Source organism: Bos indicus, chromosome 10, assembly GCF_029378745.1.
Source record: "Bos indicus isolate NIAB-ARS_2022 breed Sahiwal x Tharparkar chromosome 10, NIAB-ARS_B.indTharparkar_mat_pri_1.0, whole genome shotgun sequence".
Lineage (NCBI taxonomy): Eukaryota > Metazoa > Chordata > Mammalia > Artiodactyla > Bovidae > Bos > Bos indicus.
Genome location: NC_091769.1, coordinates 46,451,117 through 46,477,046, shown reverse-complemented (window position 1 = coordinate 46,477,046; position 25,930 = coordinate 46,451,117). Strand labels below are relative to the sequence as shown.

The window sequence follows — 25,930 nt, the reverse complement described above, 5'->3', positions numbered from 1 at the left end:
AACTCCAGGAGTTGGTGATGGACAGGGAGGCCTGGCGTGCTGTGATTCATGGGGTCACAAAGAGTCGGACACGATTGAGCAACTGAACTGAACTGAACTGATCTAATTTACTGTCTCCTTCCAGACTTTCAGTCTTATTCATACCTTATTCATCATTTCCTCAGCATCTAGTCTAATACTTGGCATTTAATATTTATAAATGTTTGTGCAATAAATATAAATCAGTTTTCTTGGGCTAACTTAAAACTTTGCTTGTTTTCAGATCTGTCTTTGATTAATAAAACAGTGGGAGGGGCTTCCCTGGTGGTTCAGTGGCTATGACTCCACACTCCCGTTGTAGGGGGTGTAGGTTCAATCCCTGGTCAGGGAACTATTAATATATCCCACATGCTTCACCTAATTAAGAGGTCACATTCCACAGCTAAAGACCTGTTGCAGCCAAATAAATATATGAACAAAAATTTTAGAAAACAATTGGGGAAAATTAATTATTTCATTTGTTAAGCCTTCTAAATAATGGTGTCCATGGAGGAGCGCAGAATAAGAGTGATGAATGTGTAGGGTACCATTACTCTCTGGTCCTTTCTAGATAATGATTCCAGAAATTTATTTGCATAACACTTTGGTTCAGGATCAGAAAAAATATCCGAACTAGAAGGGCATCATCCATGAAGAATCTTTAGATTTGTGGATCATAGGAGAATGGGCAGTTACCCAAGTTGGAATCACCAATTTGCCTCTGGGCTTCCTGGTGGCAAAAGCCAAAAGAGGAAACAGCCATTTGCACAAGTGCCTCAGACATGCTACAAAACTTCTTTGTTCCACAACCTTCAGAGTCACCTTTCCTCCTTTCTCAACTTCTCATGCAGTTCCCAGAAGATGGGGTGCCAAGCAGGGGCCTCACTACAAAAGCCCAGGCCCCACTCACCAGTGTCACCACTCCCTGCTGTAAGCAAGTCTCACTCTGGTCGTAACCAGGGAGCCCTTTCTGAGCCAACTGTCCCAGAGGTGGGGGCATCATGACTGCCCTGAAACTAACCACAGGCGTCCTTATGAGGTCTGAATGGGTCTCCTCCCATTCACTCAGAAGTCATGCAGCTGATGTATGTCTCAAGTTAATGATTGCAAAATCATTTAAAAAGCTAAAATGAGCTAAATGAACTATTTTATTTAGAATTATACCAGTTGGGAGGCAACCTTTATGGACAAAAGGAGGTGGCAGCCCGTACTTGTTCCTTCCTGGTTGGCAAAAATCAAATACTTGCCAGGTCATTGGAAAACTTGTACCTTAAAGGGATACTTTTGTTAACTAAAAAAAAGAAAACCCACATAGCTATAAGAATTCCCTGGACTCTGTACACTCACCACCTTGTGAGTGGTTCAATCCCTGGTCAAGGAATTAAGATCCCACAAGCCATGTGGTATGACCAAAAAAAAAAAAAAAGATAAGCACCTAACTTATTTTCCTTAAAAATATTTGTCATACTGATCTAATACCACTTAGGCATATAAGTAAACTGTGGCTTGACTGAAAATGGGAAGAAGTTCGAGTTCAAAATCTAACATGATTTTGCATTATTCCTCTGTGCTATGCATACTACTGTTAGTTTTACATTTTCTTGCCTCCACTGTTTCACTATTGAATTGTGGAAATTAAATCATTTCAGCTCCTTTCTCTGTGCTCTTAGCATCTAACAGGGAACTTCTCTGGTGAGTATTTGTGGAACAGCTACCATATTTCATTGCTTCTAGATGCCATGGATTATAAAATATATCCCACTTACAGAGATGCTATAATGTAAAAAAAAGTTGCATCTGAGAATCACTACAATACAGTCTTTGTCCAGAGCAGGTGCTGGCTCTCATTCCTGGCCATGTGGCGTGGCTGGCTGTGTTCTTGGGCGCCTCAGTAGTGCCTGTGCCCTTCACCCGCTCTGCCCCTGCAGAGGAAGACAGTAACAGAGCAGGAGAGAGGGCCCTTGCTCCCTCTGAGGACACTGTGGGAGCCTGCTGAAACAATCTTGGATCCATTCGCCATGAAAAACCAGACCTTCTCTGCCCAGGGCACCTTCACGCATCTGCTCTGAATTCAGCCCTTTTGCTTTCAATCTTTTCTTCTGATCTGGTTTACCCCAGGCGCTTGCTCCCCTCTCTCTTCATGCTGGGGATGGACTGCCAAGGGCTTTAACTGGCTGCTGGAGGGATGTGCCCTGCCCTCACCTGACTGCCTGGGGCTTGAGACCAGCATGCAGCAGAAAGGGCAAGTTTGAGCACAGCAAGAGGCCCCACAGAGCCCGTGGCAGGACCCCCTCCCAGGCAGCCCTCACCCCACAGTTCCAAGGCCTGTCTCTGCCCCAGGTGTGGAGGGGCACCTGCATGGGGCTGGGCTTATGGAGCTCAGAATTCCCTGTAGCCCAGCCCCAGATTTCTTCCCAGCCCCACTCCACTCCACTCCTAAACCGAAATCAGGGCTCAGCCCAGAGGCTCACAGGGGAGGAGTGCATTCTCTGGGCGGGGCAGCAAGGGATGCTCCAGTGATTTAAGCTGCATGACTGAGGTGGCCACGGCTATGGAACTGCATATCTGTCCCACAGGTGCCAGGAAAGTGCCAGGGTAACTCGTCTGAAGGACAAGCTTGGGAAGAACTTTCTGGCATGCGAAGCCCATGGGACAAGAGCTTGGAACCTTTGGGGGTTTTTTGCTCAATGCCTTTTTTTCTCACAAGGGAAACTCGTTTTGTTTTTCAGAATATGGATGAACCTAGAATATTCTTCAGAGGAGGCAATGGCACCCCACTCCAGTGTTCTTGCCTGGAGAATCCCATGGACGGGGAGCCTGGTGGGCTGCAGTCCATGGGGTCGCTAAGAGTCGGGCATGACTAAGCGACTTCACTTTCACTTTTCGCTTTCATGCATTGGAGAAGGAAATGGTAACCCACTCCAGTATTCTTGCCTGGAGAATCCCAGGGACGGGGGAGCCTGGTGGGCTGACGTCTATGGGGTCGCACAGAGTCGGACACAACTGAAGCGACTTAGCAGCAGCAGCAGCAGCAGCAGAGTATTCTTGCCTGGAGAATTCCATAGACAGAGGAACTTGGCGGGCTATAGTCCATGGGTCACAAACAGTCAGACATGACTAAGTGGCACTTCTTTTTTTTAAGAAGGTAGTATGCTGAGACAGATAACAAGTCAGACAGGGAAGGACAAATGTGGTATGTTTTTACTCATATGTAGAGTCTAAAAAATAACTAGTCATAGATACAGAGGACAAACAGGTGGTTGCCACGGGGGAGGAAGGTAGGGAATGAAAAAAAAAAAAGTAATTATGTGAGGTAGGGCTTCCCCAGTGGTGCAGTGGTAAAGAATCTGCCTGCAATGCAATGACCATGGAGACGCGTGTTCGACCCCCAAGTCGGGAAGATGCTCTGGAGAAAGAAATGGCAACCCACTCCAGTATTCTTGCCTGAGAAATCCCATGGACAGAGGAGCTTGGCGACCTACAGTCTTTGGAGTCACAGAGAGGTGGACACGACTGAGCTGAAACAATGCTTATGCTTATGGAAGCTGATGAGTGCTAATTAGGTTTATTGTGGTGACCATTTCACAACATATATGAAACTGTCACACTGGACACCTTTAATATATACACAGTTTTTGCCAATTACACCTCAGTAAAGCTGAAGAATGAGCTAAGAAAATAATAATAAAAATTTAAAAGGGATCCTCCTCACCCATAGAAACTTAGGCAATTCAGAAAAGCATGAAGAGGTAGATCCTTTCTAAGATCTACCTCTCACGTTTGTTTGGTCTTGTAGACTTGACAAGGCAGTTACCCACCGATCAGCTAGTAGAATTCCACCATAACCCCATGACACGAAGGGGAAGAAGGTTACTGGCCCCACTGCGTGCACACTGAGCACCACACACTGCAAGCCCATTTCCGTGCATTATCTTACTGCATCCTCACCACAGCTTGGGAGGAACAGATTCTCAAACTTGAGGGTGCATCAGCATCACCTGGTGGACTTATTAAAGCAGAGGGCTGGGCCCAGCCCCAGAGTTTCTGATTTGGAAGTAAATCTGGTATGGGCCGGAGAACTTGTGTTTCTAACAGTCATACATGGTACTTTCCTTGCTGCTAAAGGACCGGAGGTGAAGTGTTTGCGTTTTTTCTCCCAGACTCCTCCTGTGAGTTTCACTTGCAGTTCGGAGTGTCTGGGAAGAGCATCCAGAGCCCCAGGGGATGCTGATGCTGCCCCATGCCGGTGCCACTGAGGTAGATGGTGTTATGACTCCCATCTTGTAGTTGAGAAAACCACGGTCCAGGGAGGTCAAGTTACTTTCCTAAGGCCACTCACCCAGAAAGTGGCCAAGCTGCGATCTCCAGAAGGTCTGCCTGGTTCTGCGCGTTGTACACTTGCCTCTTCTTCCTCCTGGTTTTCTGCCTCCCCTGCCCCTCACCACCACCCCCCTACCCCCACGACACCACCCCCACCTTTAGGAACAAATGCTAGCTTCCTTGTCTTTTCACCCAGTTGGTGAGGCCAGCTGTGGACACGAAAATGCAGGCACCCAGAACACACAGACCTCAATTCTGCAACTCAGGAAAGATGAGAAATGACGAACGGGTGGACCACAGCACATCCAGGCAAACCCTGGATGTCACAACTTCGAGAAGTAACTGGAACTATAGCACAGATTTAATGAATAAATCATAGTGGGTTGGATTGCTAAGCCTCAAGGGAAACCCCCAAGATGCAGGCATAGCGATTCAGTTTCCTGGTATGAAAAACATGTTGTGGCCCTTCTGGTTCTCTCTCCCTTAAGAGTGCTTTGTGCCTCTTGTCATTCATCCTCAGGTTGGCAGTGGGAATGGGGGAGAAGGCATTGGGATTCTGTGAATTGGCCAGGCTCTACCTTTGGTATAGATAAGAATTCTCCTTAATGAAATCAGCCTTTTAATTGCATGTGTTCCGTAACTTCTGTTTTAAGTTCTCCCTTTAGCTCTAAGTGATAGTCTTTTTTTTTTTTCATTTATTTTTAATTGGATTACAATCGCTTTACAATGTTGTGTTGGTTTCTGCTGTACAACAACAAGAATCACCTCCATGTATATGTTTATCCCCTCCCTCTTGAGACTCCCAAACCCCCACCCCTCTAGGTCATCACAGAGCATGGGCTGAGCTCCCTGTGTAGCAGCTTCCTGCTAGCTAGCTCTTAGTCTGTTTTTCATATTGCCTTTGATCATGAAGTCACATGGTATCTTTGCTGCTGCTGCTGCTGCTAAGTCGCTTCAGTCGTGTCCGACTCTGTGCGACCCCAGAGACGGAAGCACACCAGGCTTCCCCGTCCCTGGGATTCTCCAGGCAAGAACACTGGAGTGGGTTGCCATTTCCTTCTCCAATGCAGGATAGTGAAAAGTGAAAGTGAAGTCGCTCAGTCGTGTCCGACTCAGCGACCCCATGGACTGCAGCCTACCAGGTTCCTCTGTCCATGGGATTTTCCAGGCAAGAGTACTGGAGTGGGGTGCCATTGCCTTCTCCAATGGTATCTTTAACCACTACTAAAGAAGAGAAAGGAAAGAGTTCTTCCTCTAGCTTCCTTGCATGTGTCCCATGTCTAGTTCTAGCTCAGGAAAAATGTCCTAAATCCCAGGGATAGTTTGACTGTAGCAACCAAATATTCCAGCGGATTTAGGACAGAAGAGGCATGGAGGTGGGAGCCTGAAGAACCAATGAGGTTCACCCTGATGGAGGAGCCATTCCAAATTCCCAAAGGAAATCCTTTAAGATAAAGCATCTGTTGTCTGCGAGAGAGGAGAGCAGCTTGAGGAATGTGGTGGCAGTGCCTGGTCATGGGAGTCCTGCCTTGGGCCAAGAAGCTGGGCAGGAGTGCCTAAGAGCCCGGTGCCTGGCACCCCCAGGCTAAGCTGCCATCTTTCCAGAGTCCCCACTCCGGAATGGAGGGGCTGGCCTGGTGAATGCCCCTCAGGGCCCTAACTTGGGGTGAAATGGGGCTTGCTCACTTGCCAGGATGGGGGCTTGACCTCCTCTTCCCCTTACATCCCATCTCCCATGATGTGCATACATGCTAAGTCACTCAGTTGTGTCTGACTCTTTGCAACCCCATGGACTGTAGCCCGCCAGGCTCCTCTGTCCATGGGATTCTCCAGGCAAGAATACTGGAGTGGGTTGCCATTTCCTTTACCAGAGGATCTTCCCGACCCAGGGACTGAACCCACGTCTCTTACATCTCCTGCATTGGCAGGTGGGTTCTTTACCATGAGCGCCACCTGGGAAGCTGGGAAGGTTTGTCTTATTTCTCCCAAGTAGGAACAGTGGCGTTCGTCTGTTTCTGAACTACTCATATTGGAGGACCATCAGAGCAGTGTCTGGCATCCTCAGGGATGGAGCCCAGGTCTGTTCTCTGTTCACATGATGTGTTCTTGGCTTGTTAGTTTCTTACAGTCATTCCTTTCAGTTGCTCTGTTGTTTTGAACACACTGAGGGTTTTTTGGTTGTTTCTTGTGGGAGGGCTGAAAACTCTATCCGGGTAAGGATGACTCTCCCACCCAGCTGGAATTTAACTCTTTTATTGAATATAATGTACGTGCAGAAAAGTGCATGTATCATAAGTAAGCTTGATGGCTTTTCACACACTGAAAACAGCACCCACACCAAGGAACTGAAGGTGACCAGTATCCCCTTCTTTCAATCACCTCCATACCCAAGGGCACCCCTATTCTGCTTTCTAACAGCCCTTGAACAGGCTGGAGTCCAGCCTCCCCTCGTGAGTCAGCCTGACTTGCAGTTGCCCTCCATTTCAGAGTTGGTGGCTCAGCAGGATCAAGTTGGGACTGACTGCAGGGGGCAGGGCACTGACTCAGCACATGCCAACACATACCCGGTGCCGCTCCAATCCCCCCAGGAGGGACACCTGGGGCAGGGTTGGCCCCACCATGGCTGTCAGATGGTCCTCCTGTCTCCAGGAGGCCATCGAGGAGGTCAGTCCAGTGACTCAGTGTGGAGAGGGAAGGGGCTCAAATTCCCTTTCCATGTGCTTCTAGAAGTCCTACCATGTGTTCCTGGCAGCCGGAGGCCTGCAGAGCAGGATGACTCAGCGGCATCTACGTGCAAAGTAGCTGAGGTCTGCACCCTGGGAAAACCAGCACGCGGCCTCGGGTTGGACTTGCCCCATTCGGTGCAGCCCGTGTTGTTTGGAAACGATTTCCCCCGGGCATCTATGCCAGGCTCTCTGTTTACCTGTGTGACTGTGAACACTGATGCCAGCTGCCAGCCTGGACCTGTTTGCCTCCTTACCTATCCTCCATCCGGCCTCTTTCATGGGCCCCCACTGACCTGACTCCACATCACGTGTGTGCTCACTTCACTAATAAAAAGCCAGGTTTGCCTCTGTGCTCACCCCCATGCATGTCTTGCATCCTTAGACTCTGCCCTCTGCTCCCTCAGCAAAGAGCCACCCTAACTGTCTGGGGTAGGAGGGACAGAGGGCTGGCCAGCACAAGGGGCCAGGAAGAAATGCTTCTGGATTAGTCGATGTGGGTGTACAGAGGCCCTCCCCAGGGAGCCCCATGTCATGCCTAAACGGCAGTAAGATTTTCCTCCTCTGCCTCTTGACATGGTGTCTCTCTGCTCTCCATGACTTCCTCGCTCCACTCTGTAGGCTGTCCTACAGAGGCAGGGAGCCCCGGAGAGATGTGAGTGGTGTCTCCACTCTACCTGGGAAGCCAGGAGAAGAGGTGGGGCAGGTTTCCTCTGACTCAGGCTAGAGAGGTCTTGGGAATCATCCGGTCAGAGGTTCTCTAACAGACTGCCTAAGGATCACCTGAAATAGACACGTTTTTCAGGTTCCCTCCCTCCCCCAGGTCCAGGCTGAGGCCCAGAAATCTGCATATCTGGAAGGCATTCCAGGTGATTCTGATGCAGGTGACCCCAAGCCATAGCTTGAGGAACACTGATCAAACAATCCCTTCCCCAAGTCACAGGTGGGAAGAAAGCGAGACCCCGAGGGTTCACACCAGACCATATGGAATGAGGTGCAGACCTCAAGTCCCTGCTTCTTTCCACGCCTGCCCTGCTCCTGTCTCCTCCCACACGCCGCCTCCGCCGGGAGGGGTGAGGTGGGCGGGCTGATACCCAGACTCTGTGGATTCCTCCTTCGACAGGGCTCTTGCCCCGCCCTGCCCTGCCCTGTTACTGCCATCACTTTAAACTGGACATTAAGACACAGAATGGTGTTTCTTCAAGGGCCAAGTGTCTTCCTGCCTCTCTCCTATTTTTTCTCTTGCACCCCTTATCACCCCCGACTCTCTTTAAAACACAGATTACCCCCAACCCCACCCCTCCATCCATGAGACAAAGTGGGAAAGCCTGGCCGCCTCCTCCATGCTCCCCTGTTGGACCCACCTTATCTTTCTGACAGTCTATCCCTCCCCCCGTAACAACATCTCTGTATGTCTTCCCTCAAATGCCATCTTGCTCTTTCTTGCCTCCATTCATGTGACGCCATCATCAACTTGGCCAGTAGCACTTCCTTCTGGCCATACTGAATCCTCCCCATCCCCCAAGGTCCACGTGAAAGCCCTCTTCCTTCAGGAAGTTTTTCTTAACCATCCAGTCCTAGCATTCTTCTTCTCTGAACCATCAGAGCACTCAACCGTTTACTTGTTATCTGCTTTTATTACCTATTATATTCTGCTTTGAATTGTGAGCTTTAAGTAATTCCAGCTACAGACCACAGCCTACCAGCCTACGCTTCTAATTATCCACCCACTTAGCAATGTGCTTTGCACATAATAAGTAAGTAAGGGATGTTAGCAGTGATGGAGCCTTGCAGTGCTAGAGGCCAGGAGACCTTGGCCTGGAGGCAACTAACTGATTAGCTCAGGGAATTTTCTAAGCCTCTTGGGCTAGCAAACATCTAAAGGCTAACTAGAAAATCCAAGTCAGATCTTTCTCTGGATTCTGCTTCCTCTGTTGTAATGGACTTCCCTGCCTGTCACCACCCCTCCTGTGCCAATGTGGCCAGTTCCACCCTCCTGCTCCCCACAGCAGTCTCTCTTGCATATCCCTTGTCACTCAGTCCCAAACAAGACATTATTAATATCCCTGTACTTGCCCGTGGACCCTGGGGCTTGGCCCTCATCCCCTATTCCAGCTGATGACCAGTTCCCATTCACTGCACACACATGAGCTGAGCCTATTTCAAGCTGCTTATCTCAAAACCCTTTTGCACACCCTTGACATCCCTGTCTCTCCATTTAAGATAACCATTCCTCTTTTACTGAGATCGACCATCACTGCTTGGTCCCTTGCTTGCCTACAAACATGACAATAAAAAGTTAATGCTAAACACACTGGCAGCTTCAGTTCTGGGACCTGGGCCTAACTTTCAGAAAGGAGCCCTTTATTCTTTGTTTATTGTAGGACGAACGTCCTACAGAGGAGAAGGGCACTCTCCTGCTTAGGGCCCCTGCAGGCTGAAGGGAACCTGAGCATCCTCACCTGGGTGGTTTGCAGGAATCTGAAAACCTTAACACTGTGACTCGCAATTCACAATTCGAATGCACGAAGCAGGCTCAGCTCCTCGGAGAAAGAGCTGTCGGTGACACATGTGGGGCAAGTCTTTAGGGAGGACTTTGTGTCCTCCTTTAACAAGACCAGAACTGCTCTCCCTAACCCCCTAGATAATCTCCACAAAACAAGAAGTTTCTCTTTAAATATAGCCATCTCTTCAAAAAAAATAAAGATTGCTACTTACCTATATAGGTCCACTTGGATCCTGCAAAGAAGAAAACAAAGGAAGTAAGTACAATTGAGCTTGAACAAGTTAGAGAAAATACGACAGATTTTACTATTATTATCTGGGGGATGGGGGCATGCCACACAGCTTGTGGGATTTTAGTTCCCCAACCAGAGATTGAACCCAGGCTCTCAGCAGTAAAAGCTCTGAATCCTAACTACTGGACCACCAGGGAATTCCCCAGATTTTTGTTTTAAATGGGCGAAATTGAAAAGGAGGTAGATGCTGAGAACTTCAAAATTTTCATTGTGGAGAAAAGGGAATAAACCCTTTTGCACTGTTGGTGGGTATGTAAATTGGTACAGCCACTATGGAAAAGAGTATTCAGGTTTCTCACAAAAATTAAAAACAGAACTACCATATGATCCAGAAATTCCACTCCTGGGTATTTATCCAGAGAAAACAAAAACTAATTAGGAAAGCTATATGCACCTCCTTGTTCATTGCAGCATTATTTACAACAGTCAAGATATGGAAAGAACCCAAGTGCTGCCCATCAATAGAGGAATGGATGAAAAAGATGTATGATATATATATATACACACACACATATACACATGTACACACACACATACACACCATGGAATATTACTCAGCCATTAAAAGAATAAAATATTGCCATTTATGACAACATGGATGAACCTAGGGGGTATTATATTAAGTGAAATAAGAGAAAGATAAATACTGTATGATTTCACTTATATGTGGAATCTAAAAAGAATGAACAAACAAGACAAACAGTTATAGATACAGAAAAAAATGGTTGTCGCAGGAGAGGTGCATAAAGGAGAGGAAATAAATAGGTAAGAGAGATTAAGAGGTATAAACTTCCAGTTACAAAATAAATGAGTCACCAATATGAAACGAACAGTGTGAGAAATACAGTCAGTAACTGTAGTATCTGTGGATGGTGACATATTTTAAATGTATAGGAAAAAACCACTAATCTATATATCAGGAAATAACATACTGTTGTAGGTCGATATACTTCAAACTCACTCATAGAAAAGGAGATCAGATTAGTGGTTCCCAGAGGGAAGGGGTTGGGGCAGGGGGAACTGGATAAAGGTGACCAAAAGGTTCTAACTTCCAGTAATAAGTCCTAGGAATGTGATGTATTAATACAACATGATAAATATAATCAACATTTGCTATATGTTACATATGAAAATTGTTAACAGAATAAATCCCAAAGAGTTCTAATCACACGGAAAAATTCTTTCTATAAATTTTGTACATGTATGAGATAATTAGATGTTTGCTAAACTTATTGTGATAATCACTTCATGAAATATATGTCACATCATTATACCACACACCTTAAATTTATACAGTGCTTTATGTCAAGTGTATCTCAATAAAACTGGGAGAAAAAAATTAAACACACCATCTTTCTCAGAGTCTGTGTCGGAACAACTGCCTCTCAGAGCACCTGGCTTCCAGGGAAGGGGCACAAGGCAATGATTCTCTGCAGGGGTCCAGGGGTCAGGGAGGGGGCTTCTTCATCAGAAGCCTCCCGTATATCTTAGAAAAGCCACATTTCACTATCCAAATAGTTAATAAATTCACAAGGCTCAAAACTCAAGAGCCGCCAAGAGGAACACAGTGAGAGCACTTCCTACCACCCAACCTCCCTGCTTCATCAGACTCAACCAGTTTCACAGCTGATGGGAACCCTTGCACAGTGTGACTGCATACAGGTGTCTGTATTCTCTTCCCTTCTTTTTTTCACACAAATGCTGGCCTCTGGGAAATGCTGTTTTGCGTCTTGCTTTTCCCCCACTTAACAACGCAGCCTAGAGAAGAGTTCAAGCTCATTCCAAAAGGAAGGTTTTTATTTAAGGAAGCTGCCACCATCATCATCGGAGTTAGAATTCCATGGGTGGCAGCAATGTGGATGAGAGGCCCTGCCAGGACTGTCATGAAAGTCACCTGTCGCCTCCCACTCACACCCTTCACTCATAAAAGTCCTTCATGCAACAACTAAATATAGTTTTAAAAAGTCATTGCACAGATAACCAGCAGGGACCAATGGTATAGCATAGGGAGCTATAGTCAGTATTTTGTAATAACATATAAGGATAAAGAATCTGAAAAAGAATATATATGTATATATGTATCTGAATCACTTTGTTGTACACCTGAAACTAACACAACGTTGGAAATTAACTACACTTCAATTTTTTAAAAAGAAAGTCGTTGTGGAGCTATGCTCTTGACACACTTCCCTCTTCATCTCCAGGAAGAGCCTGAGACCCTGAATGGAGACTCGGGGTGTCTGTCTTAGGACACATTACAGGGAGGAGACTGTTCATCGCCTATGTTCCTGTCTCTCAGCTTCACCAGGTGCTTCCAGGATTCTGGGCCCATCAGGGTTGAGCTGCAGGAGGAAGACTCACATCTCCTTTCTCTCGGGAATTGATTTGCAGTAAAACTTACCTGACCAGTCACCTGGTGCTCACTTCTCACAACTGGGCATTTCCTACTCAGGCCGATAGGGCTTTTGAAAAACTTAAGAGAATTTTACTTGTTTTTCTTCGTAAACTGGTTAATCACCTATTTTTTAAAATTGCTTTTCTGTTTCATTTCTTTGTCTCAGTGTTTTTAATTTTCAAATTCAATTATTTTGGTAATTTTTTCAAATTACACTTGTATGTGGTTTAAAGAGTCAGATGGTTCTATGCATATCAGGCTTTCAACGAAATATCAGTCCCCTAACACTCCTGAGTCACTTTCCTGTTCCCTATGGCAACCACTTTGAATTCTTTTAACATAATTCTTTTGGCATTATCTCCACAACTCTATAAAAATATACCTATATTGAGTCTTCATGATTTGCTTAGGTTTAGGCATTATTTGTTGACAGCCCACTTTGGAAGAGAAGGACTAAGGGCTCTTTCACACACCCATCTCCTTGATTTCTAGATAAAGCAGTGGAAGACCATAAGGCAAAGTGGATCAGTGCCTGTTAAGAAGCATTTCTCCACATTTCCCATCCCTTCCCATGAACTTAGAGAATCTTTGAGCTAGAGGCGGTAGTACAGACCCCTTAGAGTATTTGCTGCCTTTCCTCATTAAAAATGCCCATAAGCTTGAACACAAGAAATTTCACGTACAGTTAATTTCATAGGAGGTCCATAGAACCGTGCTGGTTTTTTGTTCTGTGTGTTTTTTCCTTTTTCTTTATTTTACTGTAAACTTCTTTGCCACAAGCATTTTTGCCACAAATTTTTGTTGCATAATTAACTGGCAGTAAGACATTTCTGCCATGAAAGATCAAATAACTGGTTGACAATTTTTGGTTTGGCAGTTGGATTTCTACTACATTAGCATTCCAATGCATTAGCATTTCTTCCAGTTAGTGATGTTATTGATGGCTTTATCCAGCTGACCAATGATGATCATTAGTACCAAGAATTGGTTTCTTACTTTGAAACAAACTACACTGGCGGAAAAAGAGGCCGAGGGCCTCAAAGGTTGAGCCAATGTTTCCCACAACTTTGAAACATCTACCAACAGATAGGTGGCAAGATGCCAAGAATCCACCACAGGGTAGAGGCTTTCACACTGCAACACAAAGCTCAGGTATAAACATGCACCCGCATACTTGGAAACCGGTACCTCTCTTAAGGAAGGAAAAGTGTGATGCTGATTGAGGAGATGAATCAACAACAAACAAACAAACAAAAAGTATAAAACACTATGAACGAAAGACTTGGAAGGCGAATGCTTAGGTACAGCCCACAAGATAAAATCAGTTATTTGCACAGTATTACTATGAATCTACATACATTTTAAAATATATCCAAATATTTTATATTTGTAAGAAAGTCTTTTAAATTTTTATTTATTTCTTATGTTTCATTATGTCCTTTAAAAATTTTATTGGAGTAGATTTACAGTGATGTGCTAGTTCCAGGTGTATGCAAGCTGAGTCAGTTATATATACACACACACATATATATATATATCTCCACGGCTTTTAAGATTCTTTTCCCATGCAGGTCCATTACAGAGTACTGAGTAGAGTTCCCTGTGCTTTACAAGAGTCCTTATTAGTCATCAGTTTATGTATAGTAGTGTGTATATGTCAATCCCAATCTCCCAATTTATCCCTCCTCACCTTTTCCTCTCCAGTAACCATAAGTTTTTGTACACTTGACTCTATTTCTGTTCATTATGTCTTTTTTGATGTCCTGCTTTTACTTTTTATTATTTTATTTTCTACAGCAAAATTGCCTAATGGGCCAATTAGTTACGCCTTGAAAATGCTTGTGGCAAAGATGTGTACCATGAAAGTATCCAGGACCCCACTGCCTGCTGCCTGCCAAGTCACTTCAGTCGTGTCCAACTCTGTGCGACCCCATGGACTGCAGCCTACCAGGCTTCTCTGTCCATGGGATTCTCCAGGCAAGAACACTGGAGTGGGTTGCCATTTCCTTCTCCAATGCATGAAAGTGGAAAGTGAAAGTGAAGTCACTCAGTCGTGTCTGACTCTTAGCGACCCCATGGACTGCAGCCCACCAGGCTCCTCCATCCATGGGATTTTCCGGGCAACAGTACTGGAGTGGGGTGCCATTGCCTTCTCCCCCAGGACCCCACAGACCCCCTGAAACCTACTATGGACTGGACAGGGCTTAATAGTCCCTAAATTCACGTCCTCTGAATCAGCAGTTAGATGAAGACATTCAGAACCATGGTGAGCCCAAACTTCTATGTGACCCCCAAGTTTACTGCTAGCCTCTTATTGAAACAATAGTGAAAAGGGGGAAAAAAAAAAACATGGCTTGGGAACCAAGCTACAGAAAACTTCAAACCACTTTTCTGAACATTTTCCTTTGGTGTTCTGTTTGAGGAGTTTTATTAAAATACAGCCATGGATTTCAGAGGCAGAGGAAGCCAGAGGATTGTCACTTAGCTGGCCAGAGCACTTGGAGGCCCAGGATGTAAAATCTCACAAGGAACAGGGAATTTCATCTCAGTGCTTCCCTGGAGAGACACAGGCCACTCAGTGATCCTGGAGGCCACCAGGAAAAAACATCTGCGACTGCTGAGTGGTCCTGCATTGGCCAGAAATTTTAATTGCACCTGCACCAAAATCAAACCATGGCCTTAAGAGCCTATATCTTCTGCTCCCTTCCCTGAAGCTTGCTGAGCTGAGGTTTCCATACTATTGCAGCGCTCATCCTCAGATGCGGCATCAGCACAACGCTCTGGTAAGCTCAGTGAGATCGCGTGCCTCTGGGACTGTAAGGCCTCAAGGACGCAGGCCTGGGGACATGTACTTAAAAAGCAGCAGAGCAATCTTTCCTGCCCTCGTTTCGCTGAGCGACCCTGCTTGGACCTCAAGACTCAGTGCTTTGGGTATAAATGGCCATGTCTGGAGGGGCTTGAAAGCTGGAGTCTGGAAAAGAGAGGCACCGTAAAATGAAGGGGAGGGTGATCTGGGTCGGGGGTCTCACTGGATGAAGTCAGTGCCCAGTTTGGTTCATTGTCTGCTAGAACTGAGGTCAAGAAAACTTGATAAAGGAAGGGTGCACCTTTGCTGTATTTGGAAATGGCCCCTCCTGGTTTCCCACCTCTCACTTTAGGGGCAAGGGTCTTCACAGAATTAAATTGCGCTCCCCTCCTCAGGCAGGCCAGGCAAAGGCCCCTCCCTGTGGCTGCACCTCAGTGGCTTCCTGGGGGCATCTGTTCTGAGAAGGTTATCACTTCTTTCCAGGTGGATGCCTGTTAGAACTTGCAGCCCCAGCTTATCCTGGGCAGGGAAAATGTCCTGGCTGCTTTCGGAGGAAATGATATTTACAAAGATTCAGGTCAGGGGTTCTGGGCCCTGCTTGCTCCCTGTCCTGGATGCTAGAACCTTCCCTGACTAACTGATGTCCAGGGACCCCAAAGTCGCCCAGCTCTCCACACCAGGCTCAGGCAGAGCAGGTTCTAAAGAATTCATAGAAATGTTACCCCCACCCCCTCCCCCAGCAACTGAGAGTCCCCAGGTTATCTCTGGAAGATGCTTGACTTTTATTATGCCCTCTCCCTCCCTGACCCCGAAGTTTGCCAGTGCCAGTCTGGCAAATTCAGGTGTTCCAGGAAGATCCCCTGGAGGAGGGCATAGCAACCCACTCCAGTATTCTTGCCTGGAGAATTCTATGGACAGAGGAGTCTGGCGGCTACAGTCCATCAAGTTGCAAAGAGCTGGACACAACTGAGTGACTTAGCATGCACGCAGGCAGAGGACAGACCACTTTCTCACCCACTGCCCCCGTTAACCCCCTTAACACCACACTTGGGTTAATACTGACACTTTACATCTCAGTGAGTTTTGCTTTGACTAAAAAGCCAAGAAACCTGCCTGAGGAACAACAGAATAAAAGCTGTGTTCTTAGAATCAAGGGGGTAAGCAGGCTGGCTGCTCAGTGTAGAGTGAAAGTAAAAATTTTTTTTTTTAACTGAAAACTTTCCCCAGCCCAAGTGGGAGAAGGGAAAAGAGAGAAGGGCAAGGAGGAAGGGGAGAGGAGGGTCCAGAGGGTCAGAGAAGCACAGCGGGGAGGAGGAGCTGCCCCCAGAGTGAGGGGAGAAACAGGCTTTCAGAAGAGGGTCGGTAAAGGGCTTCTCTCTCATCTTGGAGCTAAAAGGGAGATTTCAAGTCAGACTCTGGGTTTCAGTGCAGCTTTCTTCAGAGGGGAATATATATTAAAGTCTGCAGTTTTATAAACTAATTTCCACTTTTATAATTCCTTTCTCCCATCTACTTTCTCTGGAAGATAACTACCAAGCATATCAAGCCAGCTAGTGGACTCGAACTGAATTAAGAGGAGTTACAAAGCTGCTGACAGCCAGGCTCCCTCTGCCTCTCCTACCATGCCCCATGGGCACCATGCCCTCTGATGGGAGGGGCTCCAGCTTTCATGCCTCTGAGCAGAACCAACTTCTCACCATCACCACCCAGCCAGGGACTATGGACTGGCAGCCATTCTAGTCACTCTGGGCTCTTCTAGGAATGTTTCAACCTATCCTGGGTCTAGGAATGGTCACCGGAGAAGGCAATGGCAACCCACTCCAGTACTCTTGCCTGGAGAATCCCAGGGACGGGGGAACCTGGTAGGCTGCCGTCTATGGGGTCGCACAGAGTCGGATACGACTGAAGCGACTTAGCAGCAGCAGCAGGAACGGTCGCACCTACAAATGTCCATACAAACATTTGGGGCAAACTCTGTCAAGGGCACTAGCCACCATCTGTTACTCAGGAAGTTTCTGTAAGTCACCATCTACTCCTCCAGAAAAGGGCTCACCCAGCTGTGGAGACCCAGGCAGAAGCCCTCACTTAGCTGCTGGCTGTCTACCGGCTTCCCTGATGGCTCAGAGGGTAAGGATCCGCCTACAATGCCGGACACACAGGAGAGCCAGGTTCGATCCCTGGATCGGGAAGATCCCCTCAAGGAGGGCATGGCAACCCACGCCAGTATTCTTGCCTGGGGAATTCCATGGACAGAGATGCCTCGGGGGTTACAGTCCATGGGGTCCAAAAAAGTGGGACACAACTGAGCAACGAACACCACAGCTGCTGGCTGCAACTCACCTCCCAGACACAAGCCCTTCTACCATCTCCTGCTACTGGCTGGGCAGCACCAGCCTCCATCCGTTCAGGGTTCAAAGCCCTAACTACACTCAGAAATAAGTTTATGCACGCTCGTCTGAGGGCACGTCGCGCACACACGTATAACTTCAGAGTAGTAGAGCCCTTCTGGAGAAAAACGGTGATTAGGATGAGGTGCATCATCTCTTTGACTTGGAGGTAAAACTTAATGGTAAAGAGTCTCTCCTCCAAAGGAAAGCACCCACCGCTGTGCGAACCCTCCCTGGTAAAAAGGCTGCTCAGGAACACCCCAGACACTCCTCTGCCGCCTGCATGTGGATCGGGGCACAATATTTTACCTCCTAGTTCTGTTTCTCCTACCCGGGTTAGCAAATTCCCAAGCCACTTCTCCAGCGCTGCGGGTGGGTGTTGGGGGATGTACTCCCAGAAACGTATTTTAATGCGAGGACAATGTGCGGCAAACCGCTCCCCCACTACCCCGCCCACCCTGCGAAACCAGAAAGGATCCTGCATTCCAAAGGAAAATGAAGCATCCTTTGTAAAAACGTGCTGTTGGAGACCCTGCAGGTCCTTCTCGGCTCCCCGCAAATGATTTTACTTTAACGAGCCGCGTGAGGACTCCTCCTGCCCAGGTGTGGCTGAGCGTTCGGGATTGTTCGGAAAGAAGAGGCAGAAGAAACTTTACCGTTGAGCGGGGCTGGGCTGGAAGGCTGTTCCTTTAAGACCAGGAGCAGGAGCACGGCCGCCGCGTGTAGGCTGCGGAGAGGCATCTTCGGGCGGCTCCCGGCGCGGGCGGAGAGCGCGGGTTGCGGGCGGCTGAGATCCTTCTCGCCCTCTGGCTCGGGCGCTGGGACCGGCGCGGCTCTCACCGGGATCTTGTGAGCGCAGCCAGGGCGTCGCGGCCAGCACCTCTGTTCTTTGGGCTCCTGGCCTCCCGCGGGCTGCCTTTATGGAGCGACTCAGCCCCAAACAGATGATGTCACCGGGGGTGGGGGGTGGGGTGGGGGGAGAACGCCCTGCCTACAGGAGGTCTGGCGCCCCAGTTCCAAGGTGAGTTGTAACCCTGACTTAAGCCGCTCTCCGCGGGGCAGTGGTCCGGGCGCTCCTCGAGCCGGGGCTGGCGCGGAACCCAGTTCTCCGTGGAAGCCGCGGGCGGGCGGGGGAGAGATACGCCTGCCTGGACCCAGTGGGGAGGGGTGCGTCCAGAGACGCGCTTCAGTGGCCACGACCTTGGACTGTCATTGCCTCTACTTGAGAAGCCTCCTAAGTACAATACCAGTCTGGGCCAGAGACTCTTTCTGTGCCTCCATCGTGTGCTTGCCTGGACTGGGCACACCTTACGGACTGGACGAGACACCTATGGATTAGGAGGGTGGGCTGCATTCAAATTCAGAATTTCTGTGGACTGTACAGTCAATTCACAGAAAAGTCCTGAAAAGGTCTTACCTTTGAAATATAGACGCAAAGAAATTAACAGGTAAATAGCTCGGGGTTGAGGGTGCACTGTGAAATAGAAATAGATACGTAGGTAAAAAGAAGAAATGAACAGCTTTGCTAAGCAATCAGACTTTCACCTCAGAGCAGATATAACTAGTTCATAATATCAGTCTTTCTCTAGGAAGCTGGGGAGGAAGGAGGGGGTCCCTTTTCTGGGCACTTGGATGAAAGAAAGGGACTTGCATGATTTCTTGAGCTCCTACTTGATTTCCCAGGTGGCACTAGTGGTAAAGAGCCTGCCTACCAATCTGGGAGACATTAGAGATGCTGGTTCGATCCCTGGGTTGGAAAGATCCCCTGGAGGAGGGAATGGCAACCCACTCCAGTATTCTTGCCTGGAGAATCCCATGGACAGAGGAACCTGGTGGGCTCTCAAAGGGTCTCAAAGAGTTGGACCTGACTGAAGCGACTTAGCATGCAGGTCACTCAGTGTAAGACTGTGTACCAGGCATTTTGCCTCTTGGCTCAGATTCATGTTGGTGTTGTTATCAGCACCTGTTGCTCATTTTTGCTCACTTGCCTCGCATGTCTATATTCTTTTAAATATATATACAGTGTGTTAAAGTTAGTTGCTCACTTGTGTCTGACTCTTTGGGACCCCATGGACTGTAGCCTGCCAGACTCCTCTGTTCATGGGATTCTCAGGCAGGAATACTAGCATGGGTTGCCATTTCCTTCTCCAGAAAATCTTCCCTACCCAGGGATCAAATCCAGGTCTCCATCTAGTCACATGCTGATACTTGTTGTCTGATCCCCCTTGTATTTAGTCCACGTTCAGTCGTGAAGTCAAAGGTCTTACTAATGTGCTGCCTCTGGCGTTCATTGAATTTTCCTGCTGCTGCTACTGACACTTGCTGTTCCCACCACCAGTCTTGTTATTGGTGCTTCTGACTTCTGTGGGTCCTCTGACTGTGTCTGGTCCCGGTGGTTTGGCTCTGTTTCCTTCCTGCTCAGTGACGCTGCCTATTCTCTTGGCTCCCTGCCGCCCACAGGCATTGTTCAGATCACATGGTCTGCTGAAGCGTGCCCACCCCCAGCCCTGGTACAGGACCCCTGGTTTTGTGACCTGAATCATCCTACCCTCTTCTCTTGGCCACAGTTGGTGACCAGCCCTCACCTCTCTGGTCTGTGCTGACCTCGGTCCAAGTGGGCTCTCAGGCTGGCCTCAATGACTGATGAAGCTGCTTGTCTGTGGTAGTTTTGGAAGGACAGACCAGCTTTTCTGCTGAAGACACAGGAAGCACATGCCACCCACAATTCAAGGGGTGCTACTGTTCTGTTCATATCTGCTCAGCCATTGTTTGGGTTAATAAAGGGCTATGAAATCTTGTTGAGGAAGTTGTTACAAAGGCAATCTTGTTACAAGCACTTTCAAACCACGGTAGGCTTAGGGATGACCTTTTCTGCTTATAACTCTTGATCAAGAGCCACACCTCTAGGGTGGTGAGTGAGCGTTTCACTATCATTCTTAAGACATTCATGTCTCTGATTCGTCATCAAGGTCTTTACAAGATGAAGTGCACTAGAGGAACACAAGAGGTTGGGGAGGAGCTGCTGCAGGTTCAGAAATGCACACCATGGAAGTGAAATCATTCACCCCACATTTCACCACTAGTTCAAAGGAAGCTGGGTCGGGCACACACATTTTATTACTCCCATTCCATTCTGTCTGGCTAAACAGTAAGTCCAGTTTCTTCTTGAGCATGCATCTCTAAGTGTTCCCCAAGGATCCCCAGAGATGGAGAAGTTTAAAAAGGGGATGGATTTAACAGGATGTTGTGAACTGAGTTTCACTGAGTTAGACAAGGCTGTGGTCCTATGTGATTAGATTGACTAGTTTTCTGTGAGTATGGTTTCAGTGTGTCTGCCCTCTGATGCCCTCTTGCAACACCTACCGTCTTACTTGGGTTTCTCTTACCTTGGGCGTTGGGTATCTCTTCACGGCTGCTCCAGCAAAGCGCAGCCGCTGCTCCTTCTCTTGGACGGGTGTATCTCCTCACCGCTGCCCTTCCTGACCTTCAACGTGGGATAGCTCCTCTAAGAGGCCCTCCTGCACCTGCACAGCCACGGCTCCCTGGACGTGGGGTTGGACCTCCCAGCCGCCGCCCCTGGCCTCAGGCCTGGGGTTGCTCCTCCAGGCCGCCGCCCCTGACCTCACACGCGGGTTAACTCCTCTCGTCACTGCCCCTGACCTTGGACCCTGGGTAGCTCCTCTTGGCTGCCGCCCCTGATCTCGGACGCAGGGTAGCTCCTTTTGGCCGTTCCTGCGCCGTCGCAGTCTGGCACTCGGCCACTGCCCCTGACCACGGACGTGGGGTAACTCCTCTTGGCCGCCGCCCTTCGGACATGGGGTCCTCCCGGCTTCTGCCCCTGACCTCGGACGTGGGGTGGCTCCTCTCGGCCGCGCTTAGTGCGCTGGTCGCTGCCGCCTGCCCTTAGTGCGGCTCAAAATTCTCCAAGACAGGCTTCAGCAATATGTGAACCGTGAACTTCCTGATGTTCAAGCTCCTTTTAGAAAAGGCAGAGGAACCAGAGATCAAATTGCCAACATCCGCTGGATCATGGAAAAAGCAAGAGAGTTCCAGAAAAACATCTGTTTCTGCTTTATTGACTATGCCAAAGCCTTTGACTGTGTGGATCACAATAAACTATGGAAAATTGTGAAAGAGATGGGAATACCAGACCACCTGACCTACCTCTTGAGAAATTTGTATGCAGGCCAGGAAGCAACAGTTAGAACTGGACATGGAACAACAGACTGGTTCCAAATAGGAAAAGGAGTATGTCAAGGCTGTATATTATCACCCTGCTTATTTAACTTCTATGCAGAGTACATCATGAGAAACGCTGGACTGGAAGAAACACAAGCTGGAATCAAGATTGGTGGGAGAAATATCAGTAACCTCAAATATCCAGATGACACCACCCTTATGGCAGAAAGTAAAGAGGAACTAAAAAGCCTCTTGATGAAAGTGAAAGTGGAGAGTGAAAAAGTTGGCTTAAAGCTCAACATTCAGAAAACAAAGATTATGGCATCCGGTCCCATCACTTCATGGGAAATAGATGGGGAAACAGTGGAAGCAGTGTCAGACTTTATTTTTGGGGGCTCCAAAATCACTGCAGATAGTGACTGCAGCTATGAAATTAAAAGACGCTTACTCCTTGGGAGGAAAGTTATGACCAACCTAGATAGCATATTCAAAAGCAGAGACATTACTTTGCCAACAAAGGTCCGTCTAGTCAAGGCTATGGTTTTTCCTGTGGTCGTGTATGGATGTGAGAATTGGACTGTGAAGAAGGCTGAACACCGAAGAATTGATGCTTTTGAAGTGTGGTGTTGGAGAAGACTCTTGAGAGTCCCTTGGACTGCAAGGAGATCCAACCAGTCCATTCTGAAGGAGATCAGCCCTGGGATTTCTTTGGAGGGAATGATGCTGAAGCTGAAACTCCAGTACTTTGCCCACCTCATGCGAAGAGCTGACTCATTGGAAAAGACTCTGATGCTGGGAGGGATTTGGGGCAGGAGGAGAAGGGGACGACAGAGGATGAGATGGCTGGATGGCATCACTGACTCGATGGACGTGAGTCTGAATGAACTCCGGGAGTTGGTGATGGACAGGGAGGCCTGGCGTGCTGCGATTCATGGGGTTGCAAAGAGTCGGACACGACTGAGCAACTGAACTGAACTGTGAACTGAGTTTGATGGCGAGAAAGGAGAGGGTTGGGATGTTTATTGCATAGCTAGATCAAAGATCTGGTTAATTGGTAAAGAATGGATAGCAATTAAAAGAGGATTGAGAATATAAACAGAGACCCAATTGTTCTAAGTGCTTTGTTTTTTTCTTTCTAGTTTTATTGAGATATAATTGATACATAGCTCTGTATAATTTTAAGGTATACAGCCTAATGATTTCATTTACATACATCATGAAATGATTTCCACAATAAGTTTAGTGAACATCCATTGTCTGGTATATGTACAAAACAAAAGAAAAAAGGAAATATTTTTTTTCCTTCTGATGAGACCTCTTAAGATTTACCCTAAAAACTTTCATATATAACATACAGCAGTGTTAGATTTGTCATTTTGTACCTTACATCCCTATTATTAATCTTTTTTTTATTATAAAAGTATAACAGTAGACTTGGAAAATACAGAACAAGGTTACATATAGTTCCACTATATATTACAATTATTTTTTAAGTAGATAAGATTTTTAGTTGGAGTTTCAACGTCAAACTCTCAAAAATTAATTGAACATACAGAGAAGTAGAAGGATATAGTAGACGTAAAAAACACTATGAATCAATTCAGCATAATTTAGATTTGCATGCGTGCATGCTAAGTCGCTTCAGTTGTGTCCAACTCTTTGCGACCCTCTGGTCTGTAGCCCACCAGCCTCCTCTGTCCATGGGATTCTCCAGGCAAGAATCCTGAAGTGGGTTGCCATGCCCTCCCCCAGGGGATCTTCCCAACCCAAGAATCAAACTGCCATCTCTCATATCTCCTGCATCAGCAGGCAGGTTCATTACCACAAGTGCCACCTGGGAAGCCCTAATTAACCTTTTAACTGGAAATTTATGCCTTTTGACTGCCTTCATCCAATTCCCCTGCCCCTCTACCTCTAATAACCAGAAATCTGATCTCTTTTTCTATGGGTTTGTTTGTTTGAAGTGTAATTGACCTACAATAGTGGGTTTGTTTCTTTTTTTAAATTTTAATCTGATATCAGCGGGAAGGAAAGTAAACAGAAATGAATGATATGATCAAACTTATGAAACATTGAAGCTGAATATCAAGCCTCTCCCTTCCGTACCTCAGCAAACAGCACAAACCTAACCAGCTTTAGATCCCAACTCTGGAAACCCTCCCTGCCGGAGGCTTACTGGGCCCTGTGCAACTGAATATGTATGGATTGCCTTGCCAGCAGCAGATGAGGTTGTTGTCAGTCGATAAACAGCCCATTACTCAATGGATTAAGGCAGAAAGTGGACTGTCAGTTCTCAAGAGATAGTACCAGGCCAACGAACGACACACCCAGATGGAAGGTTCCAGGGAGCAGAGCTTCTCTCAAATGTTACTATGTGTATATCAATAGAAGGGTGAGGCTGATGAGTCAAAGGGCAGAGGAGTGGAAGAAAAGTATACCGGATTTTGTGTCAAGAGGTCTGGACTGAAGTGTCTGCCCCACCACTTACTGGATGGCCTTGACAGTGGTGCAACTTCTCTGAACTTCAGTATCCTCATCTCTAAAGTACAGATTGTCATCTTGGCTCCAGGGTCATCAACAGTACTGATATATGGCTGAAATGAGATAAAGTGGGTGGAAACTTCATTCATTCATTCACCCTTTATGTGCCAGGCACTGTGCCAGGCATAGTCCTTGCTCAGAGAATGTGTAAACATAAAACAAACCATGTCATAAATATTAATGTAATTATTGGGTTGGCTGAGACGTTCTTTTGCCAACCCCAAACAAACGTTTCAGCCAACCCAAAAGGATTGTAATAAGCTTGATGTATAATCAGAAGAGTCCCACTCTGTCCTGGGGCTGTGAGGGACCACATCATCTGTGTAAGGGTGAGACTCTGTGACTTCCTAAAGCCTCTGAAATGCACAGCTAATGCCAGGCTCTTCTTTTTCAAAGCTGGTGCTGTCTGGCAGGATTTGCCCCTTACACAAGCTAACCATTGGCTTTTCGGCATAAAGATTAGAGTACAGAGATTTTTATTTCTTAAGGTGAGAATTCATTCTTCAAATAGTGTCAGTCAATGAGGAAAGCCCCTTTGGATGGGGCAAAAGAAAAGGCTCGTGGGAGGAGATCTAACATTTCTTGAGTGCCTACTGTTTGCCAGACAGTTTATTCTTACAACAACCCATGGGGATTAGTGTTATGCTTGCTGTATCATGGAAGAGACACATGAGGCTTGGAAAACTAAAATCCCTTCCTTGCACAGGTTCACAAGGCTTGAGTAACAGAGACTGAATTTTCAACCAGATAATTTTCTAGAAAGATTTAAGGCAAGAGGGCAGCAGAAGATAAGATGGTTGGGTAGCATCACCAACTCAATGGACTTGAGTTTGAGCAAACTCTAGGAGATAGTGAAGGACAGGGAAGCCTGGCATGCTGTAGTCCATGGGGTCGCAGAGTCGGGTATGACTTAGCAACTGAATAGCAACAACAATTGTCTGTCTCCAAGGCCCAGGCAAGCATTTTCCATGGCTGCGGTAACAAATGCCTCAAATGAGGTGCTGTATTTCTGGGTCCCTCTGAGATGTGGATTCTAGATGCTGTGATTGTGTTTTGTTGATCTGGGGTACAGCGAGCCACTTCTAGCAATCACATGATGCTCTGCCCAGGACCCGACTGTATGCTTCTCCCCAAGTGCCATGGGGAGGGATGCTGAGGGACCCTGAACTCTGATCACTGCATAGAGCATCTGCCCAAATGGGATATGAGGAACCTGAGACCACAGAGCTTTGATTCAATAAGTTCTCTAGCAAAGGAGACTATGAGCCCAACCATGTAATTCTTTGTTATATTAATGAGCTCTGCTTTGACCAGGTAAAGGGAGTGTGGAGGGAAGGTGAGGTAGAGGAAAGGAAGAAAGTAAGGAAAAGGCTAAGAGAATGCTTGGCCTGGGCGTTGGCTGAGGGAACAAAAAGCCAAGGTGTGCATGGACCTGTTGATCCCAGTACAAGTGTCAAGGTCTTTGAAAATGCAATCACTTTTGCTACTTTCTTCACATCTTTTTTTTTCACTTTTGCAGTTGTGGCTTAGAGTCATAACCTCTGTATGAACCCTAGCTACCGTGCTCAGTTTCAGGCAGGATCAGGTGGAGGGCAATGTGACCCACAGAAAAGAAAGCCAGACTCTTGACTCTGCCAGGAACCAGCTCTGGGCCCTTAGCAAGTCTCTAGCCCAGTATGTGCCTTAGTTTTCTGACCTGTAAGTTGAAATAAGAGTGTCTAAGCCCAGCCAAGGTGATGGATGTAGAATGAGACCACATATGG

At 47.2% G+C, this 25,930-nt stretch overlaps 2 protein-coding genes across 6 annotated transcripts in view; one reads left to right on the top strand and one right to left on the bottom strand.

Moving 5' to 3' along the window:
* Positions 1–12,375, top strand: part of APH1B (aph-1 homolog B, gamma-secretase subunit) — a 116,119-nt gene extending 103,744 nt beyond the window's left edge. The window contains exon 7 of the mRNA XM_070797450.1: positions 12,064–12,375. The gene's annotated coding sequence lies outside the window, so the exon portion shown is untranslated. The remainder of the gene's footprint in view (positions 1–12,063) is intronic.
* The window catches only part of CA12 (carbonic anhydrase 12), a 64,938-nt gene extending 46,323 nt beyond the window's left edge, over positions 1–18,615 (bottom strand). For 2 of the 5 annotated variants that reach the window (XM_070797446.1, XM_019968715.2), the window contains exons 1-2: positions 18,104–18,579; positions 9,780–9,800 (exon numbers count right to left, since the gene is read on the bottom strand). In XM_070797446.1, the coding sequence (XP_070653547.1) occupies positions 9,780–9,800; positions 18,104–18,188 (106 nt within the window). In that variant the 5' untranslated portion in view covers positions 18,189–18,579. Of the gene's footprint in view, positions 1–9,779; positions 9,801–18,103 lie in introns of all 5 variants that reach the window. The other 3 variants (XM_070797445.1, XM_070797447.1, XM_070797448.1) reach the window with 3 other exon arrangements.
* Positions 18,616–25,930: the final 7,315 nt, after the last annotated feature.